General features: G+C 35.4%; 1 protein-coding gene across 1 annotated transcript; it reads right to left on the bottom strand.

The window, feature by feature from the left end:
• Window positions 1-10,578: 10,578 nt before the first annotated feature.
• On the bottom strand, window positions 10,579-14,168 carry LOC141392071 (uncharacterized). The gene is made up of 3 exons (XM_073965028.1): window positions 14,161-14,168; window positions 11,383-11,407; window positions 10,579-11,315 (listed from the first exon to the last, which is right to left on the bottom strand). The coding sequence occupies exons 1-3, from the start codon at window positions 14,166-14,168 to the stop codon at window positions 10,680-10,682; spliced, it is 669 nt and encodes a 222-aa protein (XP_073821129.1). The 3' UTR covers window positions 10,579-10,679.
• Window positions 14,169-15,158: the final 990 nt, after the last annotated feature.

The following is a 15,158-nucleotide window of genomic DNA, read 5'->3' as shown; positions in this document are numbered from 1 at the left end:
CTTCATAGATGGGCCCAAGGTAGATCCCTTAAATCGCAAAATACGGATCTCTGAAATCGTTTTCAAATATGTAAAACCTACAGTGACACAGAAAAGTATACATACACCCTACAAAAATGCAGTTTAGGCTAAATCGTTGGGGTTTTTACAGCAACAACTGCACTGTGTGGCTCATTGGTGATAAAATAACCATAATTACACAAATTTATTTGAATATAATACGTATATTTAATACGATTAAAGAAATTCAATTTTCACAACACAGAAAAGTATACATACACCCCAAGAAAATACGAGTATTATCGCAAAATTTATGGAATTAGTAGCAAAATTTATACATTTTTTAGCTTTGGCGAATGTCTCTGGGTGTCTGAGATATTTTTTAGAGAAAACAAATAATTTTTGGGGGTTTAATGCCGTTATTTAAGGTCGGACTTCTTGTATAGCTCATTAAATCTGACCCTTGCTTAATTCTTTGCGTTTTTAGGTATTTTAGGTATTGTATGTAATTTGCGACAGGAATTTCGCGGAACTTCCTGAGAAATTTTAAGGAAAACGTGTATTAATCGACGTCCAGGAAGGAATGTTTTGTTCAATAACAACTCCAAAGGTTTCTAGGATCTCAAGATTTGCAACCTGAAACTAATTTTGTGCTTTTTATAAAGTACAATACCTAAAAACGCAAAGAATTAAGCAAGGGTCAGATTTAATGAGCTATACAAGACGTCCGACCTTAAATAACGGCATTATATCACCAAAAATTATTTGTTTTCTCTAAAATATATCTCAGACACCCAGAGACATTCGCCAAGGCTAAAAAATGTATAAATTTTGCTACTAATTCCATAAATTTTGCGATAATACTCGTATTTCCTTGGGGTGTATGTATACTTTTCTGTGTTGTGAAAATTGAATTTCTTTAATCGTATTAAATATACGTATTAGACTCAAATAAATTTGTGTAATTATGGTTATTTTATCACCATGGAGCCACACAGTGCAGTTGTTGCTGTAAAAAACCCAACGATTTAGCCTAAACTGCATTTTTGTAGGGTGTATGTATACTTTTCTGTGTCACTGTATTTACAGTATCGGACAAAACATTTGCAACTGACACAATTTAGTTTTGGGGCTTTAATATTTGTAAAAACCAACTTTCTGTTCAGTTTTTCAGCATTAGAATGTTCTTCATACTCCGAACAAAACACACACAATTAGTTTTTGCACCTTATAACGGTGATCCACTTTTAAGCCAGATAAAGCCACTGGTCGTTTAAACGCCACAAAAAATGGTTGCAAAATTTGACGTAAAAAAACTCTGGTTTTTTCGAATAATTTTGTGGGGTTGTTTGCATTTTGTTATAGTATTGTCTGTTATCTGTTATTTCACGCTTATAACGCTTCATTTGACTTACGCATTTCCGCGCAATTGGCCTAAAACCTAAGCTATTCAAAAAAATCGACTTTTTTTTAATTTTCGACTTTTGATGAAAATTTTAGATATGCGATAAAAATTTAATCATAAATATTAGAATCACATAAAGTCCGGGATTTGTTAGGAATATGGTAAGAGTATTTTCTCAATGAAAAACCAAGGGATTGGCATGTAAGGATACACCAATATCACCATCCATAGTTTTTGGCACTTTTAAAAGAAGGCCCGATTGCAGGCATACCCACAATTTGGTTCGAATCGGTTGATCCGTTCGCGAGTTGTCGTGTTTACCAGCAGACATACAGACGGACGGACATGGGTAAATCTACTCCTTGTCTGAAAGGGATTTCATCCAAACATACTGGGGTACCATTATTTCGACGACGCACATGTTGCCCGTATGAAAGTGTGAGGTGGGTGGTGATGGTATAAAAACTTAATTTTTAATTAAGTCAAAAACTCACCTTATGGGATGGGGTGATGGCTTTGGGCGGCGTATTCGACACACACTTTATAAGAACAATAAGAACAAAAACACAAAAGCACTGCGGCTTATATTATATTTTCCTTTTTTTTTGCTTGGTTTTCTTAATTGCAATGACAATTGAATTGACAATGCAATGACACAACAATATGGGTTGCTTTGTTTTTTTTTTTTTTTTGAAATAATAGAAAATTGTAGTCTGCCATGATGTTCGAAATTAAACTCCTCCGAAACAGGTGGACGTATGTGGAGTTTTTAGGTCTGAGAATAGGTTTGCTACAGTGAATCACAGTCAAAAGTATCCACTTCAGTTTCTTTCATTAAAACTGCGATTGCTAAGAATGGGTTAATGATAGCGACTTCATTCTTTTTTATATTTTTGCATTAGTGTCTTAACTTAAATATAATGAAATAAAATTAACGAAATTCAAGTAAATTTAGATAAAAAAAAAAATATAAAAATGGTTAAACAACATCGATTTCTACCTCACAGTGAAAAGTATCCACTCTAAAAGTTTCATGAAACAAAAAGGATTTTTTAGGGTTTCAGCCCTTGGAATGACATCCTTTGTTATCTTTACAGCTTTTAGCCTTTTTGCAAAAATTTAACTAAATTTTCGGTGCAAGATGTCATAATTTTTCCCCATCCTTCCTGCAAGGCATTTTTCAGGGTTTCTATACTTTAGATGTTACGATTTTTTATATTTGTCTCCAAAATACTCCATAAATTATCTATAGGATTCAAATCCGGGGATCGGGGAGGGGTTGGAATCACTTTTGGACAGTTACATAGCATCCATTTTGGAAAAATATGTGATTTGTGCTCGGGTTCATATATTCATAAAATTGGAATGTTGTCACAAATCCCATTTTTTTCAGCCCCTAAATTTCAAATTATCCTTCAGAATGTTTAAATAATACATATTATCCTTAATTCCTTCGATAAAGACACGATTTTCTACACCGGAAGTACTCATACAACGCCATACCACAACAGAATCTTCTCTGTGCTTTACTTTTGAAATTGTGTGTTTGGGGTCCAAGGCGGTATTTGCCCTATGACATACCTAATTGGTCCATATGACCTAAATTTCAAATTATCCTTTCAGAATGTTTAAATAATACATCTTATCCTTAATTCCTTCGATAAAGACACGATTTCCTACACCGGAAGCACTCATCTAACGCCATAACACAACAGTCTCATCTGTGCTTTACTTTTGAAATTGTGTGTTTGGGGTCCAAGGCGGTATTTGCCCTATGACATACCTTAATTGGTCCATATGACCAAAACAGGCTGCCAATGAAACTTTAACCTGCAACATATTTTTAATTATTACTTTTTAATTTTCAGATGCCTACTAACAAAGTATGTTGTGTCCCGCTGTGTGACAGTAAAGCACCCAACCCGTATGTGTTATGCTTGGTTTACATTTACGAAATCCATTCGATTTCAACTGTCAATTCCTTTGCTTATATGTCAAATGAAAACTCATCTGAAATCGATTGGATTTCATTTGACGTTTAAGCAAAGGATTTGACAGTTGAATTAGAGTGGATTTCGTAAATGTAAACCAAGCATTATTCCATTCAGTGAGAACTCCTTGGAAACAAATGCTTAAAGAAAAATATGATTTACTTGAAAATCAACTCAAATACATTTGTCCCAAGCATTTTCCCCTCTCAATGCGTTCCGGCGGAAACAACCTTTTTCGTCACGTAATCCCAATATACCACTTTCCAGAAGTTCATGTGGCACGAACAATTGCAGAGGGGGTCGAACCTATTCAACAAAATGAAGGTCAAGACATTTGTGTAGAAATAATACAAGGGGAACAGATGCCAACCTCAAATGGGATTGTCATATATAATGAAATTGTACCAACCTACAGATCGGAGGAGGTGCAATTAGTTCCACAACAAAACGTTGAAGAGGAACAGATATTACCAACCTCATCTGGGGTTGTGGTATTATCTAACGAACTTATTGTACCAGCCTACCGATCGGAGGAGGCACAGCATATAGCTCCACAAAATGACGAATACGTTGAGGTACTTCAACAAAATGAGCCATATCTTCCCCATGACATGGGGTTAGAAATAGTGGAAGAAATGGACCAAGGTGTTAATGAAGATCCAATTGTATTAAGTAGCAGTTTTCATTCTATCGAAAATAGTAATAGCAGTGCTACTGGACCCTATTCGCCTGAAGACGAAAATTTACTTACAACGTTGGTACTTTCTTCCAGACTCACTTACAATTATACGAAGAATGAACTAAGTTTCACAATTCCCTCACCAGACATTTTAGAAGCAAAATTTCCGAAATGCCCTATAGGTTTCGATGAACCAACAGCAGTAGTTTTGCGCAGAATTTTTAGTGAATGTCAGAAAATGAACGAATTTGTGTTCTGACATTTGAAGCAACGCCCGTTTCTCACAATGGTGATGCTTGCGACGGATTTGCTTTCCAGTTACATACTCTTTTCTATGACTGGGAATTATTAATAGCAGTAAAGGGTATGACCGAACTTTATACAGCGGACGATATCCGTTGTATTTTGTTGAAAGTATACCAAGCCGCTAATGATATAAATGCAGAGATAGTATTGAACTTTTGTGATGGGGCGTCAGTCAATCAAAATGAAATGTCGGACATCATAAGTACAGGTTCCACATGTGGTGAAATTGTGCCAGGGTACAATTTACCTTGTGCATTTGATTTAGTTCACCTCATACACAACTTGCTTAAAGATTTCGCTAATAACTGTATAAGCTATAAAGGTACAAGCATTGATTTCCAATATGTAAAAGATTTTGCATTTAATCGTAGCAAGTTGAAACTAACTTATGCATATGCAAGTATCACTTTTGTGGAAGACATCTTCAATGATGATGTTGAAGAGTTACTGTACGGTACTAATCTTGAGAATGGGCCAGGATTTAAAGAAACAAGAGAGTTAGTCATTCGTTTAATGCCTTTTGTTCAATTGTTAACAAATGAGCATCCATTTTCTCTTGACGAAAAAAGACAATTTTAAGGGAATGTGCGGAAATTTTAAGTGACATACGTTTCCCCTGTACTTATCCGTTTTCAATTTCTTTAAAAACAGTGCTTCGCATATTGGAAAAACATGGAGATGTTTTATAAGTTATTATTTATTTATATGTGTATTTATAATTATTTATTATTAGTAGTATTAATGATTTAATTATTAATAATAAAACTCATTTTTTAATTAATAAAGTGAACAATAGAATAATAAAATTGAAATATAATAATTAAAATTTATAATAATTATTTAATAAAGTGAACAATAGAATAATAGAATTGAAATGAATAATAATTAAAATGTAAATAAATTGTTTAAATTTTACTTAATTGTATATTTTTGCTTTCAATTCAATTATTACAAATTGCTACAGGACTACTTATTATTTCCTTCTTATTATTACAATATTCATTTGGCCGGGGGGCCGTGAAGTTAGGTTTTTGAGCTTATTCTTTTTTAAAATAACTTTCTATCATAGTATCTGTATTTTAATTGTAAACTCATAGTACATGTATAATTGGCCATGAAGGCTTTCTATGTATTGAAATCGAATAAAATAAAAAAATTACGGTGCCATCATCATCACTGGCAAAGTTATCATCTTTTTCCATGAGAAGATCTTCTTCAGGAGCAGTAGTACCACCACCAGCAGGACCAGGAGCAGTAGTACCACCACCACCAGTGGTGGTTTTGACCTGGGTTTTGGCGATGCTCCTTTTGGAGACGCTTGGCCGGCTGGGACGACGTTTGGTGGTGGTTCCGTTTTCCATTCCTGATGGCTTTGGTCGGCGGGTTCTGGTGCGGACCTCGAAGGCCACCTTGCATGCCTGCCTGTTGCATTTGCCCATACAACATGCCTTGCTGCTGCATGCCTTGCTGGTGCTGCTGGTGGTGGCTTCTTCAATGTTGTTGGTGGTCGGCTGCTGGTTTCTGATGGTGGTGGCTTCTTCAATGTTGTTGGTGGTCGGCTGCCGGGTCAGTCTAGTATGGGTCGTAGATGTTGTTGTCGACCCATCCGCCCTTACCGTGGTGGTGGTCGTTGTGGTCGACCCATCTGCCCTCTGGATAGTAAAAGTATATTTTTCCTGAAAGTAAAAAAGAAGGAGATAAGGTACTTATCTTAATAAATAAATAAGTCATATTATTACTTACCGAGTTCTTTTTATCCGTAATGAAACTAACACCAATAAAATTAAAAATTTAATTAATTAATAACAACCACCACACGACACAATGACAGACGAGAATCGTATGTATCTAATTTTCTTTCATGGCATGCTTGAAATTTTAAATTTAAAAATTTAAAAAATCACTCACTGGGGAATGGTGCCCTTTTAAAATGTAACGCTAGCATGCCTAAATCCGTTCGTATTCCCAGATCAGGATTAGTTAGTAGTGTGTTAGTAGGTAGTTTTTATACCCTCCACCATAGTATGGAGGGTATATTAAGTTTGTTTTTCCGTTTGTAACGCATTGAAATACTCATTTGCGACCCTATAAAGTATATATATTCTTGATCAGGGTAAAATTCTAAGTCGATCTGAGCACGTCCGTCCGTCCGTCCGTCTGTGGTAATCATCCACAAAAATAGAGATAGGACGCTGAAATTTTGGCAAAATGCGTCTTTTGTTTGCAGGCAGGTCAAGTTCGATGATGGGCTATATCGGTCCACGTTTTGGTATAGCCCCCATATAACGGTACCCCCCGATTTACGGTATTTTGACGTTTTAAGCTACATTTTTAGACCGATTTAGCTATAATTTAAAATTTAGGGTTCTTAAGTGTCAATAAACTTATATAACAAAAGTTGTGGACATAGGTCCACGTTTTGGTATAGCCCCCATATAACGGTACCCCCGAATTTGCGGTATTTTGACGTTTTTAGCTACATTTTTAGACCGATTTAGCTATAATTTGAAATTTAGGGTTCTTAAGTATCAATAAACTTATATAACAAAAGTTGTGGACATAGGTCCACGTTTTGGTATAGCCCCCATATAACGGTACCCCCCGATATACGGTATTTTGACGTTTTTAGCTACATTATCAGACCGATTTAGCTATAAATTGACATTTAGGGTTCTTAAGTGTTAATAAACTTATATAACAAAAGTTGTGAACATAGGTCCACGTTTTGGTATAGCCCCCATATAACGGTACCCCCCGATTTGCGGTATTTTGACGTTTTTAGCTCCATTTTCAGACCGATTTAGCTATAATTTGACATTTAGGGTTCTTAAGTATCAATAAATATATATAACAAAAGTTGTGGACATAGGTCCACGTTTTGGTATAGCCCCCATATAACGGTACCCCCCGATATACGGTATTTTGACGTTTTTAGCTACATTATCAGACCGATGTAGCTATAATTTGACATTTAGGGTTTTTAAGTGTTAATAAACTTATATATTAGAAGTTGTGGACATAGGTCCACGTTTTGGTATAGCCCCCATATAACGGTACCTCCCGATTTACGGTATTTTGACGGTTTTAGCGACTTAGCTATATTTTGACATTTAGGGTTCTTAAGTGTCATTAAACTTATTTAACAAAACTTGTGGACATAGATCCACGTTTTGGTATAAACCCCATATAACTGTACCCCCCGATTTGCGGTATTTTGACGTTTGTAGCTACATTTTCAGACGATTTAGCTATAATTTGACATTTAAGGTTCTTAAATGTCAATAAACTTATATAACAAAAGTTGTGGACATAGGTCAACGTTTTGGTATAGCCCCCATATAACGGTACCTCCCGATTTACGGTATTTTGACGGTTTTAGCTACATTTTCAGACCGATTTATCTATAATTTGACATTTAGTGTTCTTAAGTATCAACAAACTTATACAGTTAGGCAAGAAATGTATTGCAAAAACCAAAATTGTAGAAAATTTCATATTAATTGTTCGTTTATGGCAAAAAATTATGTAAAAACTATACGGTTTTTTGTGCAAATCTTTTGCTATAGGTTCTTACAACAATATTCCGTCAAAATATGCAAAGGTTATTTGCGATTTATAACAAATACGGTCAAAAATAAGAATTAACTACTATTTGGGGGTGACAATAAAAGTATTGCAAAAATTGCCAAATCGAGGGTTTCTTCAAGAATTACCAAAGGTATGTTCCTTAATGCGTAGTCTATCCACTTTGGACATTCATTGGATCATTAATGAGCTTAGTTAAATAAAAAATTAAGGTTCGGTATGTTCCACCCTAAGGATACTGGTTCCCCAATTTTTAGTAAATCTTGATCCTTCGTTGGAGGATATTTTTGGAGTTTTTTGTTAAATTGGACCCAAACATTTTATGAGGATTGATATCAGGATGTTGGCCCGATGTATTTATGAGTTTTGTGTTCTTATATTACATCGGCAATTTACACAAATAAGATTAACATGTCATGATCTGGTCTTTGGAATGGTGGTAGTAGACTTTGTTTGAGCTTTCGGGATCGATTTTTCTGACTTTCAGACTAATGACTATTAAATATTTCTTAATGATGTCAGTGGGGATGTCTTCCCAATCATTATTATATCCGTGAACCCAATTTGGCATACTATTTTCCATGGTAAAGAATATAGTACCCAAATACTCGGTATTCCAGCTTCTCCAGTAGCTGTTTAATTTCCATATTTGATGGGTTTTATTGGATTTGGCGCAATTTCTTGGATTTATTATGATAGCAGAGGATAATATATATCCACTTAGTAAAAATTAAATCATATCAATACCATTGAGAGACGAACTAGTGCTCTGTCGTAGGTTGCTTCAAAATACTACACTGGTGTCATTTTTTTTCATATACTTTCCAGAGGTATTTCGATGTTCTCAAAGCCAAAATCGGACTGTTTTGCATTGTTCCATTATCCTACAATACATATTGAGTCAAATATTCATTCTTGGCATACTTGCCTGTGGCCAATGCGTCATTGTTTATTGTTAATATGGTCCCATGCGTTTTTTACCAGTCTGAAGACCCTCCATGACCGCATTTTTTATCACTGAACTTTATTACATTCAATACTATTAGTCTATTATTAGCCGCAAAAGTCATAAAAATGCATAATGACCGCAAAAAATTGCAAAAATTTTATAGTTTAAAGTTCTGATTTTCCCGTTGCAATACTTTTATTGTCACACCCAAGTAGTAGTTAATTCTTATTTTTGACCGTATTTGTTATAAATCGCAAATAACCTTTGAATTTTTTGATGCAATATTGTTGTAAGGACCTGTAGCAACACATTTGCACAAAAAACCGTAAAGTTTTTACATAATTTGTTGCCGTAAACGAACAATTGATATGAAATTTTCTACAATTTTGGTTTTTGCAATACTTTTCTTGCCTAACTGTATAACAAAAGTTGTGGACATAGGTCCTCATTTTGGTATAGCACCCATATAACGGTGCCCCCCGATTTACGGTATTTTGACGTTTTTAGCTACATTTTCAGACCGATTAAGCTATAATTTGATATTTAGGGTTCTTAAGTCTAAATAAACTTATATAACAAAAGTTGTGGACATTGGTCTACGTTTTGGTATAGCCCCCATATAACGGTACCCCGATTTACGGCATTTTGACGTTTTTATCTACATTTTCAGACCGATTTAGCTATCAGTTGACATTTAGGGTTCTTAAATGTCAATAAACTTATAGTAGGCATAGTTCCATGTTTTGGAATAGCCCCCATATAACGTTACCGCCCGATTTCAGGTATTTTGAGAATTTTACCAACAAGTTTTAACCGAATTATCTGTAATTTGAACATTTGACACCACACACACTTCTCCACCAAAAATTGTCAAGAAAGCCCCCATATAACGGTACCTCCCGATTTTCAGTTATTTGATGATTTTAGCTACAATATTAAACCGAACTAGCAGTAATTTGACACAACACCTCTCCATCAAAAATTGTCAACATAGGTCCATGTTCGGATATAGCTCCCATGTAACGGTATCTCCCAATTTTCAGTAATTTGGCAATTTTAGCTACAATTTTTAACAGAACTAACTGTAATTTGACATTTGAAGGTTGTAGTGGTCACCACACATCTGCATCAACAATTTTCAACATAGCCCCAATATAACGATACTTCCCGATTTTCGGTACTTTGACGATTTAACAAACCTCCCGATTTTCCGTACCTTAGCTTTATTTTTTGGACGAACTTTCTGTAATTTGAAATTTAAAAGTCAACAAAAATTCTGCAATAAAAATTGTTCATTTAAGTTCATATTTTCGTATAGCCCAGATACCTCCGAACTAGCTGTTAATGGCATTTGAAGTTTCCACGTTATGTACCGATTTTCGATATTTTGAGGATTCTAGCTAAATTTTTTAACCGAATTAGGAGTTATTTGACATTAAAAGCTCCCATCAAAAACTGTCAATATAGGCCCATGTTTTATTATAACCCCTATATAACGGTACCTCCCAATTTCTAGCCCACCAAAAATTGTCAACAGTTAGATATGGGCACCATAAAAAAGGGCCTCCCGAATGAAGCATTTTATGTACATTATCTGACATTTTAACGTACTCACTTAAAGTTGGGGACAGGAATGAATATTTTATGGTGGAGGGTATGAAAAGTTCGGCCCGGCCGAACTTAATGCTTTTTTACTTGTTTTAATTAATAAAGTGAACAAACAAAGAATTAATAATAATAAATAATAGTTAAAATTTATAATAATTAATTAATAAAGTAACAATGAATAAATAATAAAATTAATAATAAAAATTTAAATAAATTGTTTAAATTTATTACTGTGCCATCATCATCACTGGCAAAGTTGTCATCTTCCATGAGATCTTTTTCAGGATCAGGAGCACCACCACCAGCAGGGCCAGGAGCATTAGTAGTAGCACCACCAGCAGGACCAGTGGTGGTTTTGGCGATGCTTGAGTTTAGAATTGTAGAATTGTTTGTCACTTTACTGGTGCTCGGTTGCTGCTCCTTTTGGAGACGCTTGGCCGGCTGGGACGACGTTTGGTGGTGGTGGTGGTTCCGTTTTCCATTCCTGATGGCTTTGGTCGGCGGGTTCTGGTGCGGACCTCGAAGTCCACCTTGCATGCCTGCCTGTTGCATTTGCCCATACAACATGCCTTGCTGGTGCTGCTGGTTTCTGCTGGTGGTGGCTTCTTCAATGTTGTTGGTGGTCGGCTGCTGGTTTCTGATGGTGGTGGCTTCTTCAATGTTGTTGGTGGTCGGCTGCCGGGTCGGTCTAGTATGGGTCGTAGATGTTGTTGTCGACCCATCCGCCCTTACCGTGGTGGTGGTCGTTGTGGTCGACCCATCTGCCCTCTGGATAGTAAAAGTATATTTTTCCTGAAAGTAAAAAAGAAGGAGATAAGGTACTTATCTTAATAAATAAATAAGTCATATTATTACTTACCGAGTTCTTTTTATCCGTAATGAAACTAACACCAATAAAATTAAAAATTTAATTAATTAATTAATAACAACCACCACACGACACAATGACAGACGAGAATCGTATGTATCTAATTTAAAAATTTAAAAAATCACTCACTGGGAAATGGTGCCCTTTTAAAATGTAACGCTAGCATGCCTAAATCATAGCCGACCAAGAAGAGCGAGCGCTTAAATTGTTTATGTGTGGGTAAAATTACACTGACAGAACAGAACAGGGTGATGATTTTCATATTGAGTATGAAATGAAAAACACAGGAAAAAAGTTGTCACGGCGTGTTAGCGTTCAGAGCCAAACATAGTGGTGGGTGTGTGGGTTCGAATCGTCGGCTTTCCTTTTTCATTTGCATTATAGATCATAAAAAAAGCTCGATTAATAAATTAAAAAAAATTAATACTAAAAATGATCTTCGCCTAAAAAGGCAACATTTTCAAATTGAAAAAATATGTATATTGTTGGCGCGTTCGCTTTGTATGACTAAAATTAAAAATAATATACAGTGAATCACAGTCAAAAGTATCCACTTCAGTTTCTTTTATTAAAACTGCGATTGCTAAGAGTTAATTAATGATAGCGATTTCGTTCTTTTTTATATTTTTAAATTAGGGTCTTAACTTAAATATAATAAAATAAAATTAACGAAATTCGGGTAAATTTAGATAAAAAAAAATAATTTCTACCTCACAGTGAAAATTATCCACTCATATTATTTTTTTCGCACATTTCCCGTCATTAAATGATATTTTGTATGCGTATTATAATGACGCCTAAGGTAAGATGGATATACATTTTTTATTGTTGCATTGCAGACGAGGCATTCTGCGTCATTTAAAATATTAATAAAAAGCAAAAAATCATTTTCAAATTCTCCCCTCCACATATTTGCTGTACAACTGCAAAATCTTTTCAGTGTACCCAAAAAAAAAAAACAAATAAAGCGGCATCAACCTGCTTGCATGACATTCAGTACAAAACTGAAGTAAAAAAATCAAAACATTTGCTCTCTTACTTTGCGTTCGGGTCGCGTGTGTGTGATTTGCCGAAAAACTTCGTAAGCATATCAATACCAACAAACGGGTTTGATCTAAATGAGCGATATAAAAGAATGAGCTGGATACGGATCCGTTCGTTCTTTTCACGGAATCGTTCCTTTGAGCCGGTTCGCTCATGAACGACACAACTCTACTTAACAATCCTATAAGATAGCATCAGCATACCACAGTGAATTTTATCAACCACCAATCAGCATACCACAGTGAATTTTATCAACCACCAAACGTTTTTGATTTATTCACATGTGTTTAGTACCATTCCGTTTTCTATCTGCTCTTGTGGAGTTGAGTACTTTTCGCTTTTCGTTTTGTTCGCACTCACGAATATAAACAAAACAAAACCAAACAGCGTGCTCGGCCAACGAGGGTTATGTTTCGTTTTGTATTGTTCCTATGGAAAATACGAAACGAAACGATTGGAAATGTTATTTAAAGTATTTTTACGTACTCTGGTTTTCTTAATTGCAATGACAATTGAAAATTGAATTGACAATGCAATGACACAACAATATGGGTTGCTTTGTTTTTTTGAAATAATATAAAATTCTAGTCTGTCATGATGTTCGAAATTAAACTCCTCCGAAACGGGTGGACGTATGTGGAGTTTTTAGGTCTGAGAATAGGTTTGCTACAGTGAATCACAGTCAAAAGTATCCACTTCAGTTTCTTTCATTAAAAATGCGATTGCTAAGAATTGGTTAATGATAGCGAATTCATTATTTTTTATATTTTTACATTAGTGTCTTAACTTCTTAAATATAATAAAATAAAATTAACGAAATTCAAGTAAATTTAGATAAAAAAATAAAAATGGTTAAACATCGATTTGTACCTCACAGTGAAAAGTATCCACTCTAAAAGTTTCATGAAACAAAAAGATTTTTTTAGGGTTTCAGCCCTTGGTATGACATCCGTTGTTATCCTTTACAGCTTTTAGCCTTTTTGGAAAAATTTTACTAAATTTTCGGTGCACGATATCTGAATTTTTCCCCATCCTTCCTGCAAGGCATTTTCAGGGTTCCTATACTTTAGATGTTACGATTTTTTATATTTGTCTCCAAAATACTCCATAAAGAGGGGTTGGAATCACTTTTGGACAGTTACATAGCATCCATTTTGGAAAAATATGTGATTTGTGCTCGGGTTCATATATTCATAAAATTGGAATGTTGTCCCAAATCCCATTTTTCAGCCCCTAAATTTCAAATTATCCTTCAGAATGTTAAAATACATCTTATCCTTAATTCCTTCGATAAAGACACGATTTCCTACACCGGAAGTACTCATACAACGCCATACCACAACAGAGTCTTCTCTGTGCTTTACTTTTGAAATTGTGTGTTTGGGATCCAAGACGGTATTTGCCCTATGACATACCTTAATTGGTCCATGTGACCAAAACAGGCTGCCAATGAAAGCAATGAAGACAACTTTTGGTCATATGGACCAATTAAGGTATGTCATAGGGCAAATACCGCCTTGGATCCCAAACACACAATTCAAAAGTAAAGCACAGATTTAAATTTACCTGAATTTCGTTAATTTTATTTTATTATATTTAAGTTAAGACACTAATGTAACAATATAAAAAAGAATGAAATCGCTATCATTAATTAACTCTTAGAAATCGCAGTTTTAATGAAAGAAAGTGAAGTGGATACTTTTGACTGTGATTCACTGTACATACAGATACATCAATTCAAATCATTCTCAATGTGTCTGGTGAATTTAATTTTCCGGTGTGTTGGTTAATTATGGATTCTAAAAAGAACAACTCGGTAAGTAATAAAAAATTATTTTTTATTTGTCGGATAAGGCACTTACCCTTTCTTTTTGTACTTTCAGGCTGAAAAATATATTTTTACGGTGCAGAGGGCAGATGGTTCGACCACCACCACGGTAAGGGCGGATGGGTCACCAACAACTTCTACGACCCGTACTAGACCGACCCGGCAGCCGACCACCAACTTGATCTCTACAATTGAAGAAGCCACCACCAGCAGCAAACAGCAGTACCAGAACCCGGCAATCCCACGGCAGCGGGTTCTTACGTACCGGATTGACCCGAAACCAAAAGTGTTTCGGCCAGCGGCTGCCAACCCAGCATTATATGCTGCTACAACAACAACAACCAGAACCCGGCGACCAAAGCCAACAACGGAAAACGGAACCACCAAAGGTCGTCCCAGCCGGCCAAACGTTTCTATAAGGAGCAACCGAACACAAGTGAAGGAACCAACAACTCCACCACCACCAACAACTCAAGCACCGCCAAAACCAAAACGCAGGCCATAACCACCACTGGTGCTGGTACTACTGGTGCTGTTGGTACTACAACAAGTAGTACTGCTCCTGGTCCTGCTGGTGGTGCTACTACAACAAGTAGTACTGCTCCTGGTCCTGCTGGTGGTGAACAACTACAAACACTTCAATAAGTAGATGAAGATCTTCTCATGGAAGAAGAGGAGAACTTTGCCAATGATGGTGATGGCACCGTCAATTTAAAAAATTTATTTCAGTTTTAATTATTATTAATTTTAATTTTATTATTTTAAATTTTTATTATTCACTGTATTAATTAAAACAAGTAAAAAAGCATTAAGTTCGGCCGGGCCGAACTTTTCATACCCTCCACCATAAAATATTCATTCCTGTCCCCAACTTTAAGTGAGTACGTTAAAATGT

This window comes from Musca autumnalis, unplaced genomic scaffold, assembly GCF_047663935.1.
Source record: "Musca autumnalis isolate F117 unplaced genomic scaffold, ASM4766393v1 scaffold_2, whole genome shotgun sequence".
In the NCBI taxonomy this organism is placed as follows: domain Eukaryota; kingdom Metazoa; phylum Arthropoda; class Insecta; order Diptera; family Muscidae; genus Musca; species Musca autumnalis.
Note: the sequence above shows the minus strand (reverse complement) of the source record. Positions and strands in the feature narration are given on the sequence as shown.